This window comes from Capricornis sumatraensis, chromosome 11, assembly GCF_032405125.1.
Source record: "Capricornis sumatraensis isolate serow.1 chromosome 11, serow.2, whole genome shotgun sequence".
Taxonomy (NCBI): Eukaryota; Metazoa; Chordata; class Mammalia; order Artiodactyla; family Bovidae; genus Capricornis; species Capricornis sumatraensis.
The window spans coordinates 19,212,586-19,227,459 of NC_091079.1; the positions used below are offsets into that span (position 1 = coordinate 19,212,586).

At 35.1% G+C, this 14,874-nt stretch overlaps 1 protein-coding gene across 1 annotated transcript in view; it reads right to left on the reverse strand.

The window, feature by feature from the left end:
• Positions 1–14,874, reverse strand: part of PHF3 (PHD finger protein 3) — a 76,920-nt gene that overhangs the window by 10,929 nt on the left and 51,117 nt on the right. Inside the window, exons 4-10 of the mRNA XM_068983370.1 lie at positions 10,119–10,428; positions 7,827–8,010; positions 4,717–4,864; positions 4,478–4,634; positions 3,178–3,294; positions 1,111–1,242; positions 391–526 (exon numbers count right to left, since the gene is read on the reverse strand). Of these exons, the coding sequence (XP_068839471.1) occupies positions 391–526; positions 1,111–1,242; positions 3,178–3,294; positions 4,478–4,634; positions 4,717–4,864; positions 7,827–8,010; positions 10,119–10,428 (1,184 nt within the window). The remainder of the gene's footprint in view (positions 1–390; positions 527–1,110; positions 1,243–3,177; positions 3,295–4,477; positions 4,635–4,716; positions 4,865–7,826; positions 8,011–10,118; positions 10,429–14,874) is intronic.

Consider the following 14,874-nt stretch of genomic DNA (forward strand, 5'->3'; position numbering starts at 1 on the left):
AGGGGACGACAGAGGATGAGATGGTTGGATGGCATCACCTACTCGATGGACATGAGTTTGAGCAAGCTCCGGGAGATGGTGAAGGACAGGGAAGCCTGGCATGCTGCAGTTCATGGGGTCGCAGAAAGTTAGACACAACAGAGCGACTGAACAACATAGTCTCTCAAAATTGCACTTATCTTTATCAGTGCAATTCACTGCGATGTTTCCCATCTTCTGTTTTTGTTTGTTCTGAAATGCTAGTCACTACTCACTAAACTGGTTTCACTACTACCCTTTAAGTCATAGACTGACTCACATCAACACTGGGGAAACAAAAACCAACTTAAATCACAAGTGTCCACATTTCAAAATGAAAGCAACATTTTAGGAAGAAATAATTCCAATTACCTATGCAAATCTTGCAGTTAAGATCAAAAAGATGCTGTCTGTGTTGACTAGTGGTATCTTTAGACATCGAGTCAACCTCTCCTTTTTGTTTTTCAGATCCTTCTGTCTTCTCCATTGACTTATTAGCTGTAGGTTCCTAACAAAAGTGAAAGTAAAAATTAGGTTAACAGAAAATAGTTGGCCTCGGTTATTTATGAACTTGTATTTCATACTGCTATTTTTTCCCCAAAATGAAACTGTCCCATTCATATGTTGTTTCCCACTATTTCTTTAAAAAATAAATGCTAGATGTTAATTATGACATAAAATGGAGTAAAAACTCAAACATTCCCATTCTCCAAGGCCTTAAATAAGATTTCATATTATTATCTCACTGATACTTGAAAATAAGAAAAGTCACACCAGATCTCAAAGTACAGTCTACCTGAGAAGCACCTACAGAGTTTAAGGCCTACTAAGAAAATTTCTAAGTCATAAAGACCCTAGGAATCTACATTATCAAGTGTTTAACTGTCTTTGTCTGTGATGCAGGTGGTCTGTACGCTTCATAGAGAGAAACAATACTTTAACACTCTCAAAGAAACCACCAAACTACTCTAATAAACACACAGGTTAAAAAATTATTTTTTTCTGCTTTAAGAATATTAGGCAAATATACCTTTTCTGAATCCTCATGTTTTGGGCACTATAAAACATGCTATTTTTATCATCATCATTTACCTGAATCTCCATGGCTGCTTCCTGTTCTTTCATTGGAGCATCACTCTCAATTTCTATCTCACCTTTATGTGTTATTTTTGTGATAGGTCGTCTTTCCACTTCTCTCTGCTCTTTCTCAATCATCTCTATGGTCTAACAGGAAATATTTTAAAGAAATACTTTACAATTAAAATAATAGATGATTTTTAACCTTTAGTTTGTCTGTCAAAAAACAAATATATACTGAGTACTTGCAAATGTCAGAGACTGTTTTAAGTGCTAGGGTTTTAAGAATGAGACCTCATATCTCAGCCTAGAAAGATTTCAATGTAAGAATGAGACCTCATTTCTCAGCCCAGAAAGGTTTCAATGTAGTGTGTGTGTGTGTGTGTGTGTGTGTGTGTGTGTGTGTGTGTGTGTGTGTGTGTGTGTGTGTGTGTGTGTGTGTGTGTGTGTCAGTCGCTCAGTCGTGTCCGACTCTTGCAACCCCATGGACTTTGCCATTTCCTTCTTCAAGTCAATGTATAGTAACTGGAGGCAACTGAAGTGCAACGTTATTCACAAAGTGATGAAACATAATATTTACATTTAAAACCTGCTTTCTGATCTACTATTTTAGCAGCTGCCAAAGAGAAATAAATGAGAACAAGTTCCTCTTAGGTTCTTAACCTGATGTTCTAACACTCCCCAGAACAGTAATTTACTCAAATAACAAAAACAGGCAGTCCTCCAACAGTGGTCTATTGATGGAACATACTTGGTTACAGTGAATAAGCTCAGCAATAAAACATAATAAACAAGTAAGCACAGAAAGAACTAGGAAAAGGAAGTTGACAGCAGAAAGATAGGTCCAGTCACTTGTCTTGCCATTGTTAAGTGCAAATTTTCCTTCAAAGAAAGAAGTCTCTGGATGCAGATGATACTTGTAGGCATAGATTCAAAGCAGAAGGAAGGCATGTGCATATTTGGGATTCAGAGGGAAAAAAGGAAATGGTGATACTATTTGCAAAATAAGAGAAATTACACAAAGTGAAAGTGAAAAAATATATAAATGATGTGAATGAATGCAATCTATCAAATTAAAGCCTCTTGCACTTTGAACCAGATTTGGTAGAAAATCAATTTAGAGGCTTAAGATCAAGTATATCATGGACAATTAATATGAACTATAAGGAATCAGTATTTTCTAGAATAAAGGGCTACTACTCTAAGTTTATTGTAATAAAAAACATGGGATAATGTGGCTATCTTGCTGACACAGTAACTCAAAGATACATATTCACCTCACCTTCAAAGGTATATCAAGTTCACAAACCCCAATTGAAAACTCTTGGCATGGTGACTTTCAGGATTTTTCAGTTACAAAATGCAATATGGTGTACATACTACATATGTTATATAATACACTAGTTAGGTCTGGAACATCGCCACTTAACAAGAAGTATTTCTGTGACTGTGAACTTTCATACATGACACTTCAGGATCACGTTTTATCAATAAATTTGTAACAGGGGAAAAAGAAGCCCTTATTTTTCAAAGCATTTGGTATTTGAAACTGAATAGTATGGGGTTATAAACATAGACTTTTTCATTCTGACTTAATTTGGCTCCACAAATTACCAAAATTCATAATCTTCAAAGTGTGTTTCTGAAATGTGAAAATGTGAGTGAGAATAGATTCACCAATTTTTCCATCCTTCTGATTTACAAAATATAAGGTTATGTAAGCTGATAACTGGAGAAAATGAGGAAAAAGCAGAACAGAAAAGAAAAAAGAAAAAATTTAAGATTAGGCTAACAGAAGATGCAGAGAAGGCAATGGCACTCCACTCCAGTACTCTTGCCTGGAGAATCCCATGGATGGAGGAGCCTGGTGGGCTGCAGTCTATGGGGTCGCACAGAGTAAGACACGACTGAAGCAACTTAGCAGCAGCAGCAGCAATGGAGGATAAGTAATGAGAAGTACAGAACAAAAGGTCTGTAACTGTGTACTCTTGAGTTTAGTTTTCTCTGTGTATTTACCTTTTCTCTGTGGCTAAAAAATGTACGTTTTAATATAGACAAACACGTATTCACAGATAATCTTACATGTCTGTTTTCTCTTCGTCTCCAAGCAGCTAACTCTTTAGAAGCAAGCTCTTCTGGACTCATTCTTATAAGGTGATCAGGGGTTACTTCTCCTTTCAGCACTTTTTTAAATAATATCTAAAATTTAAAAATGGGAAGGAGAGAAAAACATTTTTAAAACAAGGAGAAGCTGCTGTATAGAAACATAAAAAAGATGCAATTTTGAAATCTGATTTATAAATGTTTAATGATTCACATATCACCTACTGCAAAGAGAATAAATGACAGCCTTGTGTTCTAGAAACATCAAATAAGGCAGCAAAATAAACATTTTGTATAAAAATCAACACATAATGGAGAAGCATGTATGGTGGTGAAGTTATTACAACACCTATCCAAAACTGTATTAAGTCTTCCCAGGGACACACACTATCACAACAGCCAACCCATGACTATATAAAAGCTACTGCCTAAAGGAACTTTACTGAACACAGTCTTTCATATTCTTAAAACTTCACATCTTTAAATCCTAACAGGCTTGGAGGAACTCCCAAGCAAAGAACCAATTGAAAGAAAAAAATCTAAAGGAAATAAACATTTACTTGAAGAAGTTTTCAGATTATATAATTCAAAAAGTATCTGATCCCCTGGACCATGACAGCTGAATTTACATGAAGATTTTTCTTAAGTAGTAGTTAGAAGACTTCAAGAAAATATCTCATATCACACTTACAGCAAGTATCATTACACAAACTGTTGCACTCCTGTGAAAACCTTGTAAAACTTAAGCAAATATTTAAGGAGTTTGAATCTACACCCACAGCCTCTAAGTCCCAAATAAAAAACCCTAGGAAAAGATCAGGTATTCAATTAAAGTTTACTGCATTGCTAAAAGATTTTTTAAAGTCATTTTTAAATTAATAATAATATTTTAAAAGCTATCTTTTTATCAAATTTAAATCAGAAAGTATTAATTATAGTGTTATAAAATTTGCCTTAACAAATTTTTGAAGATTACATAGGAATGAATTTTTTGATGAACTGGATTAAACAAAGAACTATAAAGGAAAGAATTCACATAAATCAGGTTAAGACATATTTAGTATTTTATATTTTAAAAGACACTGTATAACACTAGTCACCACTGTGCAGAATTTGTAACTCAATTCAGTAGCAGAAGACTTTATTAAAATTACTGGTCTCACTTCAAGAAATAAATTATAGATCTACTGTGTTAAATTATTAACCCCTACGTATTGTATATGTGCTCAGTAGGAAAGCTGGGAACATAAATGTCCAGACATGAACAAAAGATACTTACGTTGTTTTTAGGATCTTTCAAATTGAACATCAAACTTCTATATTTGTTCTTATATTTAGCATCTGTGTCCCGAAAAAAAGAGAAAAGCTCTTTTTCAATTTTTGTGGCAACTTTTGCTGCCTTTTCCTCTGGTACCTTCAAATTTGAGTCTGTAAGCCTTAAAATTAGAATAACTCAATTATTTTTCAAATACATGAAGTATACATTATTCAATCTTCTACAGTATCAACGTGTGTTACCTTTTCATAAGAATGTCTTTTAGAGAATGTCGGACACTCTGTCGGATCTGGTCTGCAGAAGGCTTGGAAGCAGGAACAGCTGGAGGGTGCACACCAGGCAGTCCCTTTTCAGTTTTCTTCTTCTTTATCTCCTGCTTCTCATGAGCACCTAATTTAAATAAATATCAAAACTCACTAAGCTGCTTTAAAAAAAAAATTTTCCTTTTTAATGCACAATCTAAGTTTATAACAGAGCTGACTGATTAAATATCACTACTTTTAGGGACTTCCCTGGTGATCCAGGGGTTAAGACTCTGCTTCCACTGCAGGGGGTGCAGGTTCGATCCCTGGTTGGCAAACCAAGACCCCATGTGCCATGAGGAAAAAAAAAACCACTTTTTTAAAATCATTAGATCAGAATCCATATCCCACATTGAAATATTCTTGACAAGGAAATTCTAACCTATGTATGATGACAGATGTTAACTAAACTTATTGCAGTGGACCATTTTGCAATATACACATATATCCCAAAACATTTTATGGTACAACTGAAACTAATGTTATATGGCAATTATACCTAAAAAAAAAAAAAAGTTCTAAATGAATTTTACTTAGAAACTAAGTTCCCCTGGAGAAGGGAATATATATGTTGTTGTTTAGTCACTCAGTCATGTCCGACTTTTCTGCGACCCTATGGACCGCAGCCCACCAGGTTCCTCTGTCCATGGGATTTTCCAGGCAAGAATACTGGAGTGGGTTGCTGTTTCCTTCTCCAGGGGATCTTCCTGACACAGGGATCAAACCCATGTCTCTTGCAGTGGCAAACAGATTTGCTACAAGTGAGTCACCAGGGAAGTTCATTTTATTTTTATATATATCCACACAGTGTGATCAGATAGCCCAAAATGTACCCATCCCCTGTAGCCTTTGCATCTTTATTCTCTCTCCTTTAAACATCTACATTGGCAAAAACAATAACCTGGTGAAAGCTAACTTTTATCCTTCACCCAAATAGCCCACAAACAGGTAAAGATAATTGGAGAAAGCAAGAACTGGTACTAACAGATCTCACTTTAAATTTAGAACCAAAAATCTCAAGTGGACAGCTCAATGTACTACCCTAATCCTATTAAAAGGTCCTAGAATTTAAATTTGCTTTCCCACTTTCCAAAACATATATTTTAGGCTTTTTCTTCTTGCTTCTCAAACCAACAACACCTGCCTCTCCAACTTCAACCTCGTCTGACTTTCTCACTTCGTATTTCATTAAGGAAATAAAAATGTCACCTATTTTCCCATCACCAAACCTACTAACATCACTCACGCGTCCCTGCTCCTTCTGCATGCAGCCTTCCTACCATTACAGGGCATCAGCTGTCCCTTCTTAGGACCAACCCCTCCGGGGGAATCCCATCTCCTCTGATCTCTTCAAGGACTTTGAACCTCAACCATCATCTCTCTCCTATCTCATCAAATTCTCTCCCTACTGGATCATTCCCAATAACCTTACAAATATGTTATCTCCTTAAAGAGAAATCCTGACCTCATATCCACCTCAAGTCACTCAGGTCATTACACCATTTCTATTTCCTTTAACAGCAAAATTCCTAGGAAGAGTTATGCACAATCACCATCTCCACTTCCTCACCCTCCATTCTTCCATCCACCACTACAACTGGCTTTTGTCCCCACTGGTTGGTTGGATGGTTTAGTTGCTAAGTCATATGACTCCTGAGACCCCATGAACTGCCAGGCTCCTCTACCCATGGGATTCTCCAGGCAAGAATACTGGAGTGGGTTGCCATTTTCTTCTACAGGGGATCTTCCCAACCCAGGAATCAAACCCAGGTCTCCTGCATTGCAGGCAGACTCTTTACCAACTGAGGTATGAGGGAAGCCCAAATAGCTATCTAGACTGCATCTGACAGTTGATCATTACCTTCTTCTCAGAACTTAACCTGGCCTCCAGGTCGCCATGGTCTCTCAGTTCTCTTACATCAAAGGCCATCTCTTGATCTCCTCTGCTGGAGCCTCTCTCCCGCCCAAGTTCTAAATGCTGACATGCCCCGAGGCCTCTGCTTCTATTCCTTCATCCTCAAACTCGCTATGTAGCTCTTCACCTTTAAGTGCATGCTTTAAAGTAACGACTACACAACACTAAATCCCAAATTTATACTCCAAGGCCCAAAGTCCAGACTCATCAGCCAAAGATTTACTCTAAACATCTCCTTGCGGATCTCTTAGTAAGCATCTCAAAATTCCCAAAACATAATTTTTCAATTTTTTCTCCCCAAATCTCTCTCATCTCCACAAAGAACACCAACACTGATCTAATCATCTGCTAAGACTTTTTTTCTTTCACCTACCTACATCTAACCTGTCAGCAAGTTCTACCAAGTCTACTATAAAACGTATCTGAACCTGACCACCTCCACCACCCTTACTGTGCTGTTTCAGGCTACCATCCTTTCTTCTAGATCCTGGTAGACTCCTAACCAGTCTACTCTCCTTCTCTCCTATTCCCTGACAGTCCAGTCTCCACAAAATAAAAGAAGCCAGTATTCCCTCATGTAAATTCCTCTAAAGGTTCCCCACTCTATTCAGAATAAACAATAAACTCCTGCCATGCCTCAGTTTCTACATAATTTTCTCTCAACTCACCTTCTGCCACCATTCTATCCCTCATGTATCTGTAACATTCTAACCATTCCACAGGGACCATCTTGCTCCTCAAATGCAGACTGCTTCCACTTCAAAGCCTTCAGCTCCACTGTGCCCTCTGTGGATTCCTGCCTCCAAAACAATTCTGCATTCCTTCAGATCCCACCGCCTCCATTTTCTTTGACACAAATTCCTCCCATTCTCCTTGACCTTGACTCTCTGTTCCATTATTCAAGTTTTTCTTCAGTTGCCTAAATTCTCTAATTTTTTTTGTCTCCCTATTATCTGTCATTTCACATTATTATTTAAATGCCATGAGGGCAGGGGTCTTATCTTACTGAGGTTGTTAGTACTTCCCAAGAATTCCAAACAATAATGTCTTATTTCAAGTAAAGTCAATCACCTATTTTTCTTGCCATTTAAATATAAAAACATTAGTATACAATAATTTCTACTGTTCTTACTACCTGGTTTTGAAGCTTTTTCTCCTGTGCAAATAACAGTTGTAGACTCTTTTGTCATTTTTTCACTTTTTTCTTCTGAGGATCTCCGAGGTAACACTGGTTGTCCCATCTTTCGAAAAGGTGCTAGCTGCCATTTTTTAATCTCACTATCCCTACAGTCTGATGAATTTTTACCTTCACCAGATTCCTAGGAAAAATGGTATTTAATTCATTAGAATGAAAACTACTAAAATATCTTTAAAATACAAAGCAACCTTCATAAGTATGTAGATGAAACAAATTAAACCTAATTAGTATGACAACTTTTTAAGATCATACCCCATTCTTTGGCCCAGTAACTGTTCTGTGAAGATATACATAACTCTCAACAGCAAAAAGGACCTTCCTCCTTTCATCCAAAACCCACCTGTTAAGCACCTATTTTCTGCAGAACACAGAGTAGTCTATAAAGGGAACTAAAAAACACTGAGATTATATTCCCAATAATTGTACTAGAAAGAAAATTAAATATAAGATTTCCCTTTGTCAGCTGTGGATATGGAAAAAAAAGAAGGGCAGGGAAAAATTGTAAAGATATCAATTATCTATATTTTTCTTTACTACTATCTAGAACAAAGTCATATTTACCTATAAAAGTATCAAATGTTCAGTGTAGCTATAATTATAACCCACAAAGAACTACAAATGAAACCAGAATTTGGAGACCCCTGGAAACAAGTAATATCATTTAATAAGAACATTATGTATAGAAATAAAATCATAGTTTTTAGGAAGACAGTATATACAAAAAAAAAAACTGATTTTCTCTGGACTGGGAATCCTCTTTTTTATTTACTTGTGTTTATTTTCTACCTCTCCAACTAGAGTTGAGAGCAGGAACATATTTCAATCAGTGATACATACTCAAGTCTGGTATCATGCTTGGCACACAATAGGAACCCAATAAATGGTTCAACATAAAATCATAAGAAGTGATCTTTAAAAAGCATATTCCATAAACTAAATTCAGAGTAGTTCAAAGAAGATTTAACAATTCAACATGAAAAAGAAAAGGAAGCAGTAATTACTTCATTCATGTATTTATTTATGAAATCAGACTAACCTCAGTTCCTTATCTGGTAAGACTGGCTAGAGGGTTTCTTAAAACACTCAGTGTTAATGCTTTATAATGTTTTTTTAGACAAGATGGAGGTTTTCTATGACAAAACAATAAGCTGTATTTCTGAGTGGCCAAGAAATTGTACCCAAGGAATGATGATTAAACGTTAAAAGAACCTTTCCAAGACTTGCTATAAACTGTCTGCCATGGCACTCTCAGTTCTATATTATCGATTACTTTGGTGCTAATCAAATCAACAGAAAAATAGTAAATATTAGAAGGACATAATCTAATTCTCAGAAAGTCTTGGCAGACAGAAAATGTTGGATGCCACAAGGATCTGGCAAACTAGAATTTAATCCAGATTTGTCACATAAGGAATGTCTGGAAGAACTACATTTGTAAATAAAAGAGAAAGTTTTAGAGAAAACATGCTTATGTTCTTCAATCTGAATGGTCAGACTAAAAAATTTCCAAGGCTCCTTCCAACTCTATAACTTGTGTTCTCTGTATCTTGGAATTATTATATTTGACCATCCATATGTTTGTTACCAGTGTTTCCTCCCTAGAGCTACCTACAAGAATAACCAATGATTAAAAAAAATCATAGTATAAAAAAGGTAGAAAATGAAAATAAAACTTAATTAGATAAAAGGCTGTGTACACTTCTCCTGTAATTGACCAAATATCTTAAAATTTCTATTTAGAAAATACAGTAGTTGAAAATGAAAGATGAGGGGAAACTAACTTTTTAAGACACCACAGTATAAGGGAGGAATTATGAAGTAAGGCTTCCAAGCAAATACTGGGAACAAAAATCAAAAGAATTAAGATTACATTTCCTTACAGAGAGAACATTCACAGATATTTATGGACTGAAAAGCTTTTTAGAAAAACTTCTCAGTAAGCACAATTTATATCTCGCCCCGCAAGATTACATACACATTCTACCACTGAAAATCCAAATACCAAACTAGAGACTAGACATAGCACAAAGACTTAAGGAGTAAGTCTGCATATTTCGAAGATGTCACTAACTGGTTTCACCAAAACTAACAAAACATTTTAAGTAAACCTTCATTTTTGTGGAAAAATAAATGTGAAAATGTACACTACAGTGAAATCTAAAAAATTTCAAATTCTCAGTCAGTCCATACAAGTTCTTAAATAAAAAGAATGCATAATGAGAAGCTCACCCGTTTTAAAATTTTGACCTTGTGCTTCACTGGATCATCTACATACTTAGTTTTATCATTTGCTGTAGCGTGCTTTGGTAACCCAAGCTTTTCATGTTCCATTGTTTTATCTTCACTATGGATTTCAGCTTTAGCCTGGTTTCCCAAAATATCTGGATCGGCTATTTCAGTCTTTTTATCTTCTTCAGCACAACATTTTACACACACATATTCTTTGTCTTCCTCTCCCATTTGCTGTGCTTGAGAAAGACTTAACCCAACACAATCACCATGAAACCAGTCATCACATCTCCCACAGCCAACCATAAACCTGGAAAGAAAAAAGAACACTCTGATTTGATACATTTTCTAAAAAACCAATGCCACGTGAGCCTAAATTGAATTTTCTGTACTGTGGTATTGTGCATGTTTTCTGTCCTTACACATTCTATCAGCTCAACATTGTCAAAGTTTTCCAAGCAAAGAATATTGTATGAAAATGAAACTTTTTAAAGAAGTCAGTATTTCCCCTCTAATGTAAGTGAGAAAATACTGGGGGCGGGGGGTTGGTGGAGCACATAAAGATAAAAACAAACGGCAACTGTCTGTCTGCATACTGTATGGAATAATTAACATATAGAATAAGGGTATTTCTCCACTGAGAAGGGTGATAAGCTTTGACATTCAACCTATCCAAGTTACATTTACCACACAGACCTGAATTTATACATAAAATTGCAGTCAGTTACCCAACTAATTTAAGTGACAAAAAGAAAAACCAGATGCAACAAAAATGCAACTCAAAAACTAATTTAATTAAGCCTCACTGACTGTTCCTTATTAACCACCTTAACTATATAACTATTCTTAGAGCTCAAAATATTCTGGTTCATCACATCAGACTGATTTAGCTTAAGAATTTTTTACATACTTTTGAGTGTGAGCTTACTACTTGACCTTGTACCTCAGATAATAAACCTGTTTTCCCAAATAATGACCAACAGTGTATCAACATGAAGATATTACTATTCAGGCTAAGTTTTCTTTAATTTCCAAACAATCTTCTTATATTTCCCCTTTACTGCATTTTATCTAACAAATTATTTCATTAGCCAATTAAAGTCTAAGGGCATATTTACCACTCTAAAAAGTTTGCTTTTTTAACTTAGAATATCTGGAATTACTTTAGAATAAAATAGCAAAACAGATGCATAAACAGCAATTTGAGGGTGAAATTATCTTTTTCACATACTTTTCAACCCACTGTTAAGAAAATGACAAAAGCTCACTTAATTATGTTTAACATTTTCTTTTTTTCTTCTTCAGGTAATTCATGGTATATCTGGAAGATTTAGGAGAATTTAAATATGTTCTTTAAAGATCTAAAAACTTTGTGCTGATTTTGATAATAGTGCCACCACCAACGACAAAACTTTTTTTCTGTTACTATACTTAATTAACCATAGAAGAGGTTGTATTAGATCAAATGCCTATTTACAAAAGCCCTACAAACATATAATTACAGACATTTGGAACACAGTAGACTTGCATATTAAACCATAATCCACGAGTAAAAACTGAAATGGTAAAATAAAGCAGCTGGTGGCGACAGACATCAGTGTAAAACTCCTTTTAAAAACCTATTGTCCGCCAGTCTATGTCTGACGCAGGATACAGCATGCCTGGGGCTGGTGCATGGGGATGACCCACAGAGATGTTATGCGGAGGGAGGTGGGAGGGGGGTTCATGTTTGGGAACACATGTAAGAATTAAAGATTTTAAAATTAAAAATAAATTAATTAATTAAAAAAATAAAAAATAAAAACCTATTGTCCAGTAAGATGCTAAAGGTAACATACTGGGTGATATAGCTGACTCTCTCTAAATATAATCAGAGGTCCTATTTTAACACAGAGACTATAAAATTCAGAGCACTGAGTTTCAAAGGTTGCAGGATATCTTGAAATCAAGTCCCTGACTGCAGACCACTCCACTCTTCCGTCTCGTGTGCTCTTGTCTATATTGTGGACCAACCACTGCTGTGCACTAAGGAAACTGTGTTTTTTCATGTCTGTAATTCACCATTCTTGAAGTGGTGATATTTATGCTAGCTTTTCAGGGTTAAGTCACCATTTCTTCCATGGTTCATTAAAAAAAAAAAAAAATTCATTGAAAAAAACAAATTAAAAAACTCATGCCTTAAGTAAAAATACAGAATATTTTGGATTCATAGCCCTAGTGAGAAAACTTCCTAACAATGCGGTATTTGTCTGCAAGACAGAAACGGTTTCTAGGTGTGGAAGATTTTAGATAGGTCTATTGCATGTTCCACTTCCCTGGTGGCTCAGACGGTAAAGCGTCTGTCTACAATGCAGGAAACCCGGGTTCGATCCCTGGGTCAGGAAGATCCTCTGGAGAAGGAAATGGCAATCTACTCCAGTACTATTGCCTGGAAAATCCCATGGACAGAGGAGCTTGGTAGGCTACAGTCCATGGGGTCGCAAAGAGTTGGACACGACTGAGCGACTTCACTCACTATTGCATGTTTCAATGACACAGATCATATAGCCAACAGAAAAATACAAAGCTTAAAAAATAGAAAACTTCTTCTATTTCAGACTGCAAAGTTGTAAGAACTCCCATTTCTTGAAAATAACTATCTAGGTTGATTCTTTAGAAATACTGAAGGAAAGCTAATGTGTTCCCCATCACAGCTATATTAACAATTTCTTCAAAGCAAGCCTGGAATAGTTTCAACTATGACCATGGCTATGCTTTTGTCCCAAATCCAAACCTAACTAACAAACTATAAAGCACATATTAGGAAATTTCAAATCTTTATTTGACCAGGGAACAGTCACTTTATGATGTAGAATGTATTCACTATATCACCATACCCCAAGTTTATTCTGGAAATATCTCCTCGAACTTGAGAAGCTATGAAAAACAAATCTCAAAACTATAGTGCCAACCACAGATGTAATCTTAATGATTTATATTTTAAGTAATAAATACACTTAAATATAATTCTGAAAAACCACAAAATTACACTGATGATTATTATTACCGTGTCCTAGGGGAATATGTAATTGACTTGAAAATGAAACTAGAGAATTTCAAAAGAGGAAATAATTAGCAGTATTACAAACTTTATTAACCACATATGTATTTTTAAATGGCTTTTTAAAAAAGAGAAGATACACTGTCTTCCCTTTTCAAGATATTCCTCATGGCTTACAAATGGAGTATGGATCAAATAGTGAACATACTCTCCTACTTTCTGCTCTGTCGAAATTCTCATCACCAACAGGCAAAATCACTCAAAGAAAAGACTATAACCTGGGTGTTAAATATTTCACCAAAAACAATTAACGTGTGAAGTTTAGCTCTGAATTAACTGGACCAAGTCAGCATGAAATCAATTAAATGGAAAACTTCAGAAATTATCTGTTGTGTTCTACTACTGTTATATGTTCATATACAAAATTTTAAATCCTACTATAATTTAAACAATTTAAAATATAACCCTAATTCTAATCTTTTTGGCACAAATTAAAACATATTCTTAGAAAATTTCCATGTTTCTTCAGAGCAAACCACAAAGGCAACATTGAGAATTCCTGTTCTTAAAAAGTCACAAACTCACTAACAAAGAGATATTTTAAGATGAGCCATCAAGTTCTAAGTATAAAAGTAATTGAGACTGTATTACTGTGAATGTACATGTACTCACTCTTCCCTAGGATAAAATGACTTCCACATAAACACTAAATCATTGTTGTTGTCACTAACAATCTAATCTGCTGAGAAAAATATTTATCTATCAAACTTGTAAACTCCTGAGAAAAACCAGAATCACTAAGAGAAAATTTCCTTTTAAGAAAAAGGTTTCTTGCTTAAAGCTATGACTCAATTATGCTAAGTAGACTTTTTTGTTTCTAAATTTCATCCAATGAACTAATCTTTTAAAACTGGACAAGAAAGTGTAATACAAACTGAAGATGCAAATGTCACCTGAAGAGGGAGGGAATACTAGAAACTACAACATAGGTTATTATGAAAAGACTAAGATTTCTTCCTTCCAAAATGCCAACTAGTTTATGTTTTAAAAGAAGTTCAAAGGTAACTTTTAAAAAAAGGATTAAATAGTCTGGTTTTTACAGTAATGAATATGCCTTAGCTGTAAGGAGAATCCAGAAAATAAATGGAAGCCGAAACAGGATGAAGCGTAAACCGTAAGGCAGTCGATGTCTACTGCCTTTAGGCCATGTACAGAAGTTTAAGGTCAAATATTGTATTTGGCCACACCATGAACAAATCTGTATTTAAAAATACTATTTCCAGATGGAAGCATAAACACGAAGCTAACTTCAGTTGCATTATATATCAAATGCTGAAGTAATAAAATAACTTTTATAGGAATAAATGTCACAAGTGCTAAAAAAAAAGTCACATTAACAAATAGTTTTCACTGAATGTAGCTAGTGCATGAGGTCAAAGAAATGGATGAAAATTATTTCCACATATGTCCTTCCTAATAAATTCATATACTTACACATGGATTAAACTAGGAAAATTACATGCTGCATGGCGGTTGCATTTTTTTGAGTAACCTCAGTGTATACAAGCAGAAAGCATCAAAGAAGTAGTGAAGACTAATTAACATGTAAAGAAAAAAACAATCATTAACTTAAGTTTCTTTATTCACATAACTGAAGTAATGAGAAATGTTGCTTCCAAAATTGATTTTCCAATATTATAATATTCATTTCAATTA